Source organism: Fusarium odoratissimum (genome assembly GCF_000260195.1).
Source record: "Fusarium odoratissimum NRRL 54006 unplaced genomic scaffold supercont1.13, whole genome shotgun sequence".
NCBI lineage: Eukaryota > Fungi > Ascomycota > Sordariomycetes > Hypocreales > Nectriaceae > Fusarium > Fusarium odoratissimum.
Genome location: NW_022158699.1, coordinates 144444 through 158620, shown reverse-complemented (window position 1 = coordinate 158620; position 14177 = coordinate 144444). Strand labels below are relative to the sequence as shown.

Genomic DNA, 14177 nt, shown 5'->3' with positions numbered 1-14177 from the left:
AATGACTGGCTGACTTCAAACATAATAGCGGCATTCCTGCCCTCTTCGGAGTGGATTGCCGGGAAGATGGAAGGAAGCTGCCTCTCATAGGGCACTCCTCCTCGGAGGCACTCTTCGATGTAAAGGTGGCTGGCTGAACTCAACGTAGGGAGCCTGGGTTTCTTCACACCGCTCATCAAGAATTACCATATCTCATAACTCAGATACCTCTCATGGCAACGCGTCAATGGTGGCTGAAACTTTATGCTTATTAGAGGACTCAAAGTGTGACCATTCTGCTTATGTGGCTGGCTGAATAGGATAAATGCTATGAAACAAGGTCTACCTGGGCCACGTATTCAATTCTCATAGATCATGCCTTAAACTGCGCGCTCAATAGAGCTGCACAGCTTTTGGATTTTAGCCAATAACATGCTTGATATTTGTGATATGTGCACAACTTTGTGTAGCCTGCAGATTTTACCGAAAAAGGGCCAATCAGAGAAGCAGTCACAATGCATGATATGAGACATATATATCGATATTGCTTTCTAGGCGTTTTCTGCAAGGAGACGTGACTAGTCTTAAAAGTCACAAACATGGCGTTGAAAGAGACGGCTGAAATTTCTACTACGGTAAGGTGAGAGTCCACCGTCTGTACCCCGCTATGCTGCCACACGACAGCGCAGAGCTGTTGCATATGCCAAGCGGCATTTGGTGGTTATTCTTGCGGCTGATGTGCTGGAAAAGAGTCTGGCCCCAGGATGGCCCACATTTGATTGGCAATGTCTCACTCCCGGCGGCTAACGAACAACACTCCGGGGTAACGTCTCTGAAACTCTCAAGCTCTTTTGAGGTTCTTAGAACTTGCTTTCACCGAGAGCAGTCAACATCGCGGCTTCAAATTTACAGGGGAATATATTTAAGATATTCCTCTTAAGCCAGGGGAACATGACTCAGGCAGATTGTGAAAATGGTATTCAAGGCTTGTGCCAGAGAATCTACAGGTGATTACAACTGCGGGGTTCTGAAACATTTCCATTCTCTCGCATAACCCCGGAGCCTTATGTTTGAACATGTTTGGATTCTCGGCCTGGGCCAGGAGCCAAGCAGTGAACGTTTCCAAGACAGGTTTCCTATTGTATTTTCAGCTTGCTGCATCAGCCAGCCACAAGTCGTAAGAGTGTGCTCTGGACCTAATTCTTGACGAAGGAGGTAAGACTAAACACCTGGATTCCATAGGCCACTGTTGTCCAGGAATGTTCAACTTGCTCGAAGTAGGAATGCAATTAATAATGGCCAACGAAAAGTACGTCGTGCCTGCAAACATTCGAAGATAAAAAGCCAATTAAGTCCCATATAATTCACTCCTCAACAAGCTACTATTTCAACTAAGCTCCGTCAATACCTGCTTGCTTTCTCTTCATCTACAATCATGGACATTTCTCTCGAGGACCTTGCCCCTGATGTTCCCGTTGTCAGTATCAAGGTCTCAGAAAGCTTCAACTATGGACCGACTGTTCTTCAGCCGACTCTTCAAGAGTATGACGAAACTTCCAAGAATGGTAGTTACTCAGACGTCACTGATGAGAATGGCACTGGGCTCAAGATACCTCCCCCTCCTCCCCTAGATGTCTTGGAAAAGTTTACAGGCACCTTTAAGGGCTTTGGCTTCAACACCATCTTTAGGCCTTTGAGCCGAAATCCAAAGACTATAACCCAATTCCCCAAAACTCCAACCGACCCAAGCACCAGCAATCTACTGCAACTCAACCTGACTGGTGAAACTCAAGTGTTCGGCGAGCTACTTAAGGATGTGCCCAATCGTGGTTTGTTTGATCAGGCCGACATTGACCTCATTGGTCTGCCATACACGCAGTCTATTGTCGATGCAATGCCGAATCCAGATGGGACAGTCCCTAAAAAGCCACCTAACCTCCACTTCGAGCCTGGACTCTGGATGCGCGTGCCTCAGGTAGAGGACATGCCGGAACTTGCAGCCTCTTTCTGCCGCATGGGTTCCATTCCACATGGCACAACTATTAATGCTCAAGGGTTTCGGCATGCTATTACTTCCAAAGGCGCCCCCGATATTGATCCCACCGACATCACTCCACTCCTGATCGAGCAAGTTGAAATTCCTCCCATCAACGAGCCTCACAAAACTGCGACTGAACTGGAAAAGAAACGATTCGACAACCAAGACGCCGACAAAGACGCTACTCGTCGCCTTCCCCAAGATCTAAGCCCATTCATTGCCAATGGAACTATCACACAGAAGATCATCGATGATCCAAACACTATCCTGAGACAGGCCAATGAAGGCAAGGATATTATCGAGAACTCCATGTTTATCGTTTCGACTAATGCTCCTCCCGGTGCCTTTGGCGGTGGAACATCAAATATCGGTTTCAACATCGGCTCTGATGAGGGCAAAAAGACAGGCGCTTCGCGCGAGAAGAAAAGTGGCAATGCTAACGCTGTCGACGTGACGGCTCAGTACTGGGTCTCCAAGATCCGTGCTGAAGTCGAGCTTGATCCTTCTATGCGCGTCGGGCAAAAGGTTTCTCCTGCTTCTCAAGGCCCTAGAGATGCCGTGCCAGAGTTCTACATCGACAAAGAGGTTGAGATTCCGTCATGCAAGAAGACTGTCACTGTCGCGTATACCCAGATTCAGTACTCTCAAATGGTCATGCTTGATTTCAATGGAATCAAATGGCCTCATGTTACTGTTGCAACCCTTGCTCCGATTATAGACCGTAACAAGCCAACACTTTCATCTGCCATGGAGTATGTTAAAAATTCGTCTATATGATATGGTTCTAGGGGCACTCGCTTCCGGGTTGTAGTCTCTAGTTATAGTTCCTATAAAAATTGATATGATAACTCATCCTCTGATAATTTGCTTATACATCTGATTTTTCTAGCTTTACTGGGTACATGATCCTTTCGGGCATCGGGTATCGGGTCATTAAAGGCCGAGATATCAATTACCCTATATCATCCGACCTCCACTTTTCACCTGGTGCATATGTTCAGTTATAAAAATACCGCGCCTTCCAAGTTACATATCCCCGATCACCTCATCTTCAAATATTTACCTGCAAATGCTATTCGATCATGTCAACCGTAAAGAATCGTCCCGTCGGCACTGACTTCATAGTGACCCACCACGCAACATCTTACGACTACATCTCACCTTTGAAACTGGACCTCATCGGTCACCACGTCCTCATCACTGGTGCAGCACATGAAGATGGAGTGGGATTTGCTACTGCTAGAGCTTTTGCACGTGCTGGAGCATCTTTCATAGCATGTTGTGATATACACGGCATATCTGATAACATCATTACGAAGTTGAAGTCAGCCGCGAGCCTTGCCAATCGGAAAGAACCTCTGGTGCTGGGCTACAAAGTTGACATTGCAAGCCAGGAAAGTGTCAAAGCAATGTATGAGTCCATATTCGGACAGTTCAATGGACGATTAGACATTCTTGTCAATAACGCGGCATATATGGAACCATATAAGCCTTTCCTCGAGTCCGATCCAGACACCTACTGGCGAACATGGGAAGTAAACATTCATGGCCTTTTCAACATGGCCCGCGTATTCCTCCCGCTCCAACTGTCGAGTCATTCAGAGTCCAATGGCTCTTGCATCATGATCAACGTATCGTCATCAGGCGCTTTGAGCGTTCGTCCTGGAAGCGGAAGTTATCGAACCTCCAAACTTGCAGTGTTACGATGGACTGAGTCACTGCAAGTTGAATATGGCGAGCAAGGTCTTTTGGCGTTTTGTGTGAACCCTGGAGCGATCAAAACAAAGATCACTGAAGGAGCGCCTGATGCAGTTAGGAATGCACTTCCTCATCGACCAGATGTCGCTGGTGATACAATTGCTTGGTTGGCTTCTGAGCGCAGGGAGTGGCTTGGCGGACGATATATGAGTTGCCCGTGGGATATGGAGGAGCTTATTGCCAAGAAGGATGAGATTGTTAAAGAGGATAAACTTAAGTTGAGAATGGTTGTTTAAGCTTGTGCTTGCAAGGCCCCAGCAAAGTGCATGCAATTTGCTAAAGTCTAGGGATGGCAGAGAAGAAGATGTAATAAATGTTATAGGAAATGCATGAAGCTTAAGCTTTTGAGACTATTGGGATAATAACTCAGTTTTATATGCTGATATAAGCTCTCAGCCACAAGTCTCAACTGCAAATAATACAGTTGGCATAACCTCCTAATTCTAAGCTCACAGATGAGCTTTACCAGCAGGATACAAAACCTCATCAACAAGCTTAACAACCTCTCCTGCTACACCGAATCCGAAGATATATCCCCCTCCGGTAATTCCTGATCCATATTAGCTTGTAATGCTGCATTATTATGTGGATACATACGACTTGCCATAAGCGTGAACGATATTTTGGCCGTCTTTAATCTCTTTCTCAATGCGCATTCCCGTTGATCTGTAGGGGCGAATACCAACATTATGCCCAATGACGTCGTAGTCAGCTGGGTCTGAAGAGAAGTGTGCAGGTAGGCTTTTATTAACTCTCTTAATAATCTGAAATACGTCAGGACTCAATGCCACTGTAAGTGAGAATCTGACTCACGTCCTGATCGATTTCCAGGTCTACTCTCGTATTGCTGTTTGTGAAGTGGCAATTAGTGGTGTTAAAGGTAGGAACGTGTATCTTGAAATACCTGATATCTGGGTCCCTAATACCTCCCATAATCACCGTCCCGTCAAGTCGAGGAATGACATATGTGTAGTCCTTTCCATCGTCACGCATAAAACACTTCTTGTAATCACTCTTTACCAGAATAATTTGTCCCTTCAGGAACAGCATATCCGGATCCTGAACATCAACCAGACGCCTAGGTCCCAGGCCAGTTGCGTTGATAAGAACATCGTGGCCGAGGTGGCGCGCATCCGATAATGCATGGAGATCAAGCCTCTTGAACCTGATGCCTGATCTCTCAAGAGTACTCAGCATCCAAGGGAGAAAGACGTTTGGGTTGAGCACGATAGTTGTGTCTGCAATTGGTCAGTCAATGCATTGAGCCCCTCAAGACAGACGTACAAGTAATTCCACCCTTTGCTCCTTCCGGCAACTCATCTTTTTCAAGTAAGCGGAACTAGGGTCCCAGTTAGTATTGGTGGCTGTCCACCTTTTTTTCAAAATTGCGTACGTCTGGCACAAAGTCCTTGAACCAAAGGTCATCTTCTGTCCGCTCTTCGTCGAAGAACTCTTCCATCGAAATCCTTTTAACACTGGACTCTGGAAATCGGTTGGCCAACCTCCAGAGCTCGATGAAAGTATCACGTTGCATCTTCCTGTCGCGCGGTGAACTGCAGTAGCCTGCTACAAAATTAGCACCTGCCCAAGGACTAGCCCATTCAAGGGTCGGATCATCGCCAGGAAGGTTTTTAGCGATGACAGTGATGTCGTGGATTCGAGAGAGCTGTGCCGCTATAGCCAGACCAACAATCCTGACATTCGACGTATCAGCCTTTCGCGTCTTTAAACATCAAGAGTACAGGACTGTCTACCCAGCTCCAACGATGGTGATTCGTGCCATGGGTATGGCGAATGAGGTTTCTAGCTCAGATATTGAGCTAGCTGTTAGATTTAGGCTGGTGTTGGCGCGTTGCCCTTTGCTTGATATGTTTTATCAACCTCGTTCAATTCGGCTTATAGAAGTTGGGAGTCTGAGAGGTTCTCAAATAGCGGAAGATAGTTCCCTTATCATCAAGCGATGTATAAACATTACCCCGCGTTGAGATAATATCGGAACACAGAACCGATCCGAAGTAAAATGGGCCAGCCAGTGCTTAGTATCGGAAATTCTAGCCGTGGTGAAGGGCTTCTAGTTAACAGACAAGAGAATATTTTTACTGAATGCGGTTAATGCCAAGATTTTAAATACATATATAGTTATCTAAGTAATGCGATTTGCTTAAAGGATCTCTTAGTAGATACAATATTAAAATGTATTGCAAAGCGCAACCTATTACACGTTTAATCTGCGCATAATATTCAACAATATAATAAATTGAATGACTTGTTTATAATCCCCATTCGGGACTTTGCTACAGCATAATACATTGTTGGCAAATCCTGTAATATATAGACGCGCTCCTCCTACGCAGAGCCTTTCCCCAGAACTGAAAAAAGATCGAGGTTGCATGCACCACGAAGATGATAACAACCAGGTATATAATAGTATCTCGTGGCCCACTGGCGTTGATCCATGGCTGGATACAAAAGGTGAGCGCGCCGCCACCGACGTTGCGCACAAAGTTGGACAGCTGCACAATCTCGTCCTCGAGCTCAGGATAGGAGTCGAGAGCGTAGCCGAGAGCGATGGGCAAGCAAACGTTAGTGTAGACGCCGATGAGGAAAAGTCCGATACATGGCAGGATCCAGTGGACACCTGCGCTGGCGCCGACGCCGTACAGAAGGCAGCCAGCTGCTGCCAGAAGTGGCACCAGGAGGTACACCCACAGTCTGTTCTCGGGTTCATGAATTCCGTCACTCTTGCGGGCCATACGAATCAACAGCCAGTCGGTCAGTGTACCGCCAATAAACACTCCCATAAAGCTTCCGATCATGAGAGGGATATACATGAGGCCCATCTGGGCAGGGGTGAAGTTGTAAGGCGGAATAGAGAAGAAGCTCGCCTGGGTGGTCATAACGGCACTGACGACAAGAGTCGAGATGGCGAGCTGGAAACTTGCCCATAGGACGGCAGGAAGGGCCGTGACCTTGGCCATGGATAGCACGAGTCTCCAGTAGCCTGCCTTGACCTCAGGGTTATTGCGATAAATTGTCATCTTCTGAAGATAGGTGAAGCGTTCAGCAACATTAGCAGGCTGCGTTGGTCCGGGGCCGGCAGCTGTCTGGACTTGACTGTGGCGTGTCTTATCCTTTGGGCCTGGATTCGATGCCACGGTTTCGCTTGGCACAGCGACTGCCTCCTGGACGTGGTTCGCTAATCGAGGAAAGGATGTCTCCTCAGCTGTAAATGATACAAGGAGTGTCGAGACACCGAAGAAAACGAGCAGATATCGAAAAACCCAAACCCAACCCTGACTATCAACGATGTAGCCAGCTGCTAGAGGCGGCAGGAAGTTTCCCAACAGGAGGATGAAGCCATAGATACTCAAAGCCTTGCCCTTCTGGTGGAGGAATGAAATGTCCAGCAGCGAAGTAACAACGGTAGAGTAAGAGGGGGCTGAGCCAAAGCCGCCAAGTGTCATATAGACGAAGTAGAGTCCAATGCTCGTCATTGACAGTCCGCATGCGAGACCGGCGATAATAAAAAGAGATCCGATAAAGTATGACAGTCTTCGGCCGTATTTGAGGGCTACGGGTTGCAGAAACATAACGCCCACACCGCACATCATGACGAGGAGGGCTTGTCCGTAGCTGAGCTGTGTAAAATCGGTCTTAAGGTCGACAACCCAGATGGCCCACGAAGGGGAGCACCATGCGATACTTGAAGCTCGCGTCAGTCAGTGTGTTTGCACAAAGCCGAGGCATAGGAATCTGACTTACCAGGCATTGGCGAGGAAAGTCCAAAGCAAAAGGGTAGACGACGCCCAGAGTTTTTCTCCTTTGGACCAATTCTATTAAATAGTTTCAGTTATGATTAGACGAACAGGGGTGGGGGGTTGCGCGTACGAGAGGATCATTGACGTTTGTGGTTGGGGCGGGAACCAATATGACAGCTCCTCCATCGGCTTGGAATCCCCCATGTTGAAGATGATCTGACGCGAACAAGCATTAGCCCGACTTCTTGTACAGCGCTTAAGGGCATGATGGGAGCGACTGGGCGTACTTTTGAAAAGGCGGACGGTGCCAGGGACGCTGGATACTGGATCTTTAATAGCTAAAGCTATCCCGTGAACTGTGTTGCTATGGGTATGAGTAGGCTCCATGATGTCGGCAAGGGACGAGTCCTGAATATTTGGCAAGAAAGTCTTGTAGGGTCAGCTTAAGAAGGAGGACATTCCATAACATTATATGGAAGTCGTTACCTTGGAACGCGTATCTTGCAAGCGTTGGATCAAACGCCTCCTATGATTTGAGTGTAGACCGTTTGTTATCAGATAGCTGTGATTCGGCCTGTCGAATTCCGATACGCGCCCCCGGCATTGATCTTGTGTACTCCAGAATTTAGCGCCACTGCTGACCCTGCTATCCTTATAGGATTTCCTATTTGAGCTCTAGCTCCAAGATATCAAATCGCTTGAGATGCATGTTCTAGGTCTAGCCATCTGTTGTTAGATTCCCCACTTTCCTTTATCGCACTATCATTCTTGCATCCAGGAAAGGACAGGGAACCTGACCAACCCCTGCTTGACAGACTGATTAAAATTCAGAAGAATTAAGTCGATAATCAATAACATCACCATGTTCTGGTCCACACTTTGATGCACTCACCCTATTGTATTCGTGCGTATCTAACATATGTCATCCCCGCACTCTGTGTGAAACTAGCAACAGTACCGAGGATATCGAGACTGTTGAAACTTCGCCGCTTGTTTGTATTAATGCTGAATGCAGCCACGGCAATTAGGGTCGGTAATCGCCAAAGTAGGCATAAGTGTAGGTGCAATGATTGCAATTGTCGGAGCATCTGTGTCACACTAACTCCCTAGATCAGTACTTAGCCAAGCGGTTGGCAATCAGGGTTAGAAGCACGACAACAGGTCATAGAACCCCACTGATTTTAACAGGACGAGTCTCATCTGCCGAGACTCAGAGAGTTTATCTTGAGAAAAAAGGTTGGTTCAATTATAGGAGCTTTGTCACAACACAAGTGAAGCATCCACAAATACTGCCGACTCCTAGGAGCTGAAACTAACCTTTGTGCAGATATCTACCCTTGCTTTGATATAATGAAGGATTGTAATAGTCACTTCCTTTATCACCGTAGATGCTAATCTCATAAATTGTGTTCTTTTATGCCTAATCTCTATTGTTCTCAGTAGACTCGTCCTTCTTTCGCCCCGTAAACTTATCCAGCACATTTCGTGTTATGATCTCAGTGAACACGTCCTTGTGGATCAGACCCGACACCCACTCGCACGACCCAGCACAAAACACTTCTCCATCTTCTCTAGTGAAGCTCGCCACCATACCTGACCCATACTCGCGATCTTTCAGGTACTCTGGCAACTCCTGGCCTTCATAGCAGAGCTGGAGAACCCCAAATCTGGGAAGAAGATGACATGTTAGCGTTACAGCAGATTGAGGGGTAACAAGGGACTTACACATCGGCCACGGGACCGCCAACAGGCTCCCTGCCTCCAGAGACATCGACTTCGCCAAAGACAGCAGGACACATGGCGATAATCTCAAGGTTCTCTGGTGCACCGTCCTCACCTGTAGGGTAGGGAAGCCCCTTCTTAAATGAGTAGTCACACCCGTCCACTTCAAACGACGCGATGTTGATAGGATCCTTGCCAAAAGAGTCGCCATAGCGCAGCTCTGAGCCCTCCAGAGCCCAGTGTTGAGGGCGATACACCTGGAAACCGCCCGAGGACCGCGGAGTGGCCATGCCGTAGCGAGTGTAGCAGCCCATGACACCTGTTAGTCCCACGGACCCGGCTCCTGGACGGCCGATGGGTGGCCAATCCCACATAGTTGTGACCCTTGTGGGGTCCTTCTTGGTCATTGGATCGGCCTGCGGCACTCGGTAACAGTACTGAGTTTGCATCGCATCGTCAAAGCGGACCTGCCAGATAAAGTTCCCTCCAAAGCGAGCGAAACGACCGCCACGGTCAACAAAATTGTCAAGCGTATCTCGCTGCTCCCAGGACCAGTACTCATCGTGACCCATCGACACGGCGCACGCGTAGCCTGTGAGGCAGTCTGGATCTTGATGTAGATCAGACTGGGTAAGGTGATGGATCACATAGCCCTGAGACTCAGCCCAGATCGTAAACGGTCGCTCATAGGTCGCCCATCCTGCATCAGCATAATGCCGTGAGTAGCGAAAATACCATGAGTACTCCAGTGAAGGATAACGCGGGGTTGCGCCGTGGCCAACAGTCATGGTGCCGTTGGCTTCGCGGGGCGCGTTCTTGGGGATACGCAGCATACCACGGGCAATGGGTCGCTGGGTGCTTGACAGGGGCGTAGGCTCATCGTTTTGGTATCCGTCGGCAATGCCGCGGTAGTGATTCGCGCCACCCCAGTCATTGTAGGCCAACATGGTCGACGTAGCGTGAATAAGAACAAAATCAGCCTTGGCACTGTTCGCTGACTTTTCCTTGACAATGAAGAAACCCTCGCGCTCATGCATCCGACCGTTGATGTCTTTGATACGGATGATGATGAGGTAGAAGGCTGACGGCCAATTGCCCTCTTCGAGGCCTATGCTGAGGGCCTGAGGCCAGTTACAACCAACAGCGTAGGCATCGGCTGGCGTTTCAAAGGTCTGGCCCTTTAGTCCAGTTCTTGAAAAGACAGTCTTGGGCTTTTGACCGTCACGGATGACCTCGATGTCATACTCTTGAGCGGTCGTGTAGGTTTTGATGGAGACGCTCTCTCCCTCGTGGTAAGAGAACTTATCACAGTACACCCAGGCTTCTGATTCGCCGGGATACATTCCTGGCTTTTCAACGAGACCGTGGGGACGAGACCAGGCGTAGTCAGCAACATTTGGTGGACGAGCAGTCCGGGATTCTTCTTGTTCTGGTCTGGACAACATGATCTAATGACAAGAGAAGTGGCCGTGAGCGGAGGGTAGGGTAGATTGGGCGTGTCAGCGAGGCTTGGGGTCATGAAGATCGATTACAGGCAGTGCTCTTAAATCTTGATTAAGGTCATGGTATCTGTAGATAGTGCAAGGGGTCAGAGTAGCGCTATGCCTCTTGAGGAAATTTGAAAAGGATGGATAGATAGCCTGAGGTTAAGATCCACTGCCCCGCTCTACTGCAAATCAAGCCAGTTCGCTGAATTTACCAGAGCCCAACTTCTGAGTCGCCACAGCCACCCGCAAGCGAACGGTCCAGTACGCCTATCGAGGCCCAGTAGCTGCGCATGGCGTTCAAAGGCGATCCCCGCAACACGCTCGTACCGTCGGGAAGGTAAGTTGTCGAGGGGGCGGAAAGAACATCCACTGCGAGAGTGCGATATTCCAGCAATTCCCCATGATAGCCTAGCGTGTAGGCAGGAAACGACAGAATACCGAGATCTGTGCCTGGTATCTCTTGTCTTAAGCATCTAACAAGAGTGAACAGCTCGGTTAAGAGTGTGACTATGGGCTCCTTCTGTAGATATATCCGTGCTGACAGAATAAAGCTGCGGTACACGCCTGTCATTGTATCGTGAGCCTGGGGTAGCGCGTCAGCATACTGCTGTAGCTCGTGTGACACATCCTCACGGCGTGAGACCAGAGATATCAGGTCCAGCAGACGGCGTGGCAAGCCAGTGACATTCTCAACGCCTTCTCCACCGCGGCAGTATGTCGCCCAGATGTGCAGCGGTGCAGACTTCCTCCCTACAATCCAGACATTCATGTCTAACCCACCAAGGACCTCGAGATGCTGCTGTCGTTCAGGTCCTTGTGGCATTGTGAGGACAAGGGAATGCATGCGCTCCAGTTGCCACGTCCAGGAATAACCGGCCCGCATCTTACATTGTTCATTTAGTTTTATACGCCAAGGTAGCATGAAATGAGAACCTACCGATACATGAGATAAAAAAAGCATGGCAGCAAACATAGCTGCGCTTGTCTCGTCATGCTGAGTTTCCACAAACTGGATGTACTCTCTAGTTTGGGAGACAGCGTCATCAAGGCGCGATAATGCAGAAATGCTGCAGCAGTCGTGGGAAAGGGCCATCTGCGCGTTCACAGCAGCCCTGATAGCTGGGCACGACTCATACATGGGCAGTATGTGCGCTATCACGAGGCTCGACCCCTCTATGTTCCAGTGCAAGGATTTGTGTCCTGTAGTTTTGACTATAACCTCACAGTTCAGAATCAGCTCCACTTTGCACCTTGGGTGTCTGTCTCTTCATGGGCGCTTACAGGCTTCCAGAAGTTGTGGGCTGGTTGGTCTTTGCGGGCAAGAACATGGCGTAGTCGTCTCAGAAACCAAGGCTTGGTCAGACGCAGCGGGTTCGGGCACTCTTCCGGTCTTCCATATGTACCTCGGCTCATAGACGCATTCGAAATCGAGGCGCCGACATCTCGAACAGACTGGACGTGCCTCGTCGCACTTTCGGCTAACCTTGACGCATCTACCGCACCCTGTCCGCGACCGGGTCGTGGAGCGTCGCGTCTTGCTGTTCATCTTCGGCAGTTCTTGTCGGTTCCTGTTCGAGGTCGACATTTAGCTAGAGTGGCTTTGTATTCATGGAAGATGAAGATTATTAGTTATCGCTTGAACTAATCGAGGGGCAGTTTCATAGAGTACCTATTACGGAGAAGAAACATGGGGAGAGCGGGTCACACTAGGCTGGGAGAGGTAAATCTATAAGGACGAGGCCACTAGAGCTGTACTCCACAATAAACGAGTTCCCCTAATTTGCAATTTTGCTGCTTGTATCTGTGCCAATATTTTAGAAGGCATAATAGTATCCATTAATTAATCTCTGCACCTAATAAAGGTAAAGAAGTACTATCGACATTCGGAGCAACACAAGCAATCTGTCTACCGTATTATGGGGCACAAAAAAACAGCTTTAAAAGCCTGGACTGTCGCTTAGTCTAGACGTTAATTGTCTAGCCACGCCCAACCGATAAAAGTATTGCTTTATCCTCGGCACCAGACCACCAGGAAGTTATCATTTGACTTGCCTCATCTCTATCATGTCTTTCGTCGCCAATTCGGCCCAAGTCGCCTCTTTCAAGAAGCGATGCAGCGAACCCTGCTATTCCCAGGAAGGTCTCGTGGTCGAATTCACCACAACCAGAGATTTTATCAAAAGCGTCCTACCACCGACTCTCGAGCCCACAGAGGAATCAACGGGGCTGATCAACGTCTCTCTATGGCAGAGCAATGTGTGTGGCGACTTTGAGCTTTCCTCTGTCTCCGTACGCTGTAAGGCTGATGGGATTGAGGGCTACTGGGTCCTCCACCTCATCGTCTCCGAAGTCCCCGCTATCACTTGGGGTCGCGAGACATGGGGTGAGGTGAAGAAGGATGGCAAAGCTCGGCTCATGTCCAACGGCACGCGCAAGTACGGTTTTGCGGAGCGGGCGGGCGTTCGGCTTATCGAGATGGAAGCCGACTTCGCTGGTGATCAGCCCGAGGGCCCCAAGACGCTCGAATGGTATGACTTTGAAGTCAAGGCATTCCCCAATGTGAAAGGAACTGGTCTAGAAGCAGACCCTAAGCTTATAGCACTTAAGGTCATCGACAAGAGCGCGACACACGCCGTGGGAAAGGGCAAGCTGACTCTACGCGGCACGCCATCAGATCCACTCCACACGATCCCTATTCTATTCGTGGGCGACTTCTCGTATAGTACCGGGACCAGCAGTTGGAGTGTGCTGTCTGAAAGAAAGCTTTGCGAAGCCGAGGAATACTTGCCTTTCTTTGTTTTTCGACACTATGATGATGTACGGACTTTACAGGTCAGGCCAGGACTAGGATCAACCCAATATACGCCACAAGAGGATATTCAGGGTTCTAGAGCACAGACGTGGATAAGCAGGAAAAATGAATTATAGGTTGAGCACTTTGAAGTGGAATAGTAAGTGTTATAGGCACCTTGAGTATAAATTAAAATAGAATTTAAAAAGAATATTAAGCCTACGTTATTTATATTATAGGTTAAGTGGAATAATAATCCAGTTAGCATCACCAGCATTGGTGCACTGGAATGACTTTGCTTGACGCCTGATATCTGTTAGTATTTGCTTTTGTTATCAACGTCGTATAACACATACCCATTTTCTGCCCAGCCTCTCTCTAACTGGATGCAAGTACCCCATTGAGCGTTCTTCAGTCTAAATACTCCGTTAGCCTCACTACTCACGTAATATTCATTCCACACTCATACTTACACCCATGTAGTATTGTAGTTAGCGGCTCCCCGGCCAATGTACCAGTATGCTGAGCGACCGACGAGATTGGGGTCATTACTTTCCCTGCAACGGACCTGCCAGTCAGTTTCCCCATTCAGGAATACAAGGAGCTCTGCAATGCAAGTTAATTATTATCCGAAGTTATAGTGA

General features: G+C 48.5%; 7 protein-coding genes across 7 annotated transcripts; 3 read left to right on the top strand and 4 right to left on the bottom strand.

Annotated features, from left to right (window-relative positions):
* Positions 1 to 1414: 1414 nt before the first annotated feature.
* On the top strand, positions 1415 to 2794 carry FOIG_08425 (uncharacterized protein; the record flags this gene model as incomplete). The annotated part of the gene is made up of 1 exon (XM_031208459.1): positions 1415 to 2794. One exon carries the CDS (start codon positions 1415 to 1417, stop codon positions 2792 to 2794), a length of 1380 nt encoding a protein of 459 aa, XP_031061465.1.
* Positions 2795 to 3001: 207 nt separating this feature from the next.
* FOIG_08424 (uncharacterized protein) lies at positions 3002 to 4129 on the top strand. The gene has a single exon (XM_031208458.1). The coding sequence runs from the start codon at positions 3100 to 3102 to the stop codon at positions 4009 to 4011; it is 912 nt and encodes a 303-aa protein (XP_031061464.1). The 5' UTR covers positions 3002 to 3099; the 3' UTR covers positions 4012 to 4129.
* A 227-nt stretch (positions 4130 to 4356) lies between these two features.
* FOIG_08423 (uncharacterized protein) lies at positions 4357 to 5558 on the bottom strand (the record flags this gene model as incomplete). The annotated part of the gene is made up of 6 exons (XM_031208457.1): positions 4357 to 4539; positions 4589 to 4622; positions 4680 to 5013; positions 5060 to 5114; positions 5169 to 5498; positions 5541 to 5558. 6 exons carry the CDS (start codon positions 5556 to 5558, stop codon positions 4357 to 4359), a joined length of 954 nt encoding a protein of 317 aa, XP_031061463.1.
* Positions 5559 to 6069: 511 nt separating this feature from the next.
* Positions 6070 to 7544, bottom strand: FOIG_08422 (uncharacterized protein; the record flags this gene model as incomplete). Its single annotated transcript, XM_031208456.1, has 2 exons — positions 6070 to 7484; positions 7538 to 7544. 2 exons carry the CDS (start codon positions 7542 to 7544, stop codon positions 6070 to 6072), a joined length of 1422 nt encoding a protein of 473 aa, XP_031061462.1.
* A 1409-nt stretch (positions 7545 to 8953) lies between these two features.
* Positions 8954 to 10700, bottom strand: FOIG_08421 (uncharacterized protein; the record flags this gene model as incomplete). Its single annotated transcript, XM_031208455.1, has 2 exons — positions 8954 to 9200; positions 9259 to 10700. The coding sequence occupies 2 exons, from the start codon at positions 10698 to 10700 to the stop codon at positions 8954 to 8956; spliced, it is 1689 nt and encodes a 562-aa protein (XP_031061461.1).
* Positions 10701 to 10950: 250 nt separating this feature from the next.
* Positions 10951 to 11565, bottom strand: FOIG_08420 (uncharacterized protein; the record flags this gene model as incomplete). Its single annotated transcript, XM_031208454.1, has 1 exon — positions 10951 to 11565. One exon carries the CDS (start codon positions 11563 to 11565, stop codon positions 10951 to 10953), a length of 615 nt encoding a protein of 204 aa, XP_031061460.1.
* A 1241-nt stretch (positions 11566 to 12806) lies between these two features.
* Positions 12807 to 13670, top strand: FOIG_08419 (uncharacterized protein; the record flags this gene model as incomplete). The annotated part of the gene is made up of 1 exon (XM_031208453.1): positions 12807 to 13670. The coding sequence occupies one exon, from the start codon at positions 12807 to 12809 to the stop codon at positions 13668 to 13670; it is 864 nt and encodes a 287-aa protein (XP_031061459.1).
* Between the last annotated feature and the right edge of the window lie 507 nt (positions 13671 to 14177).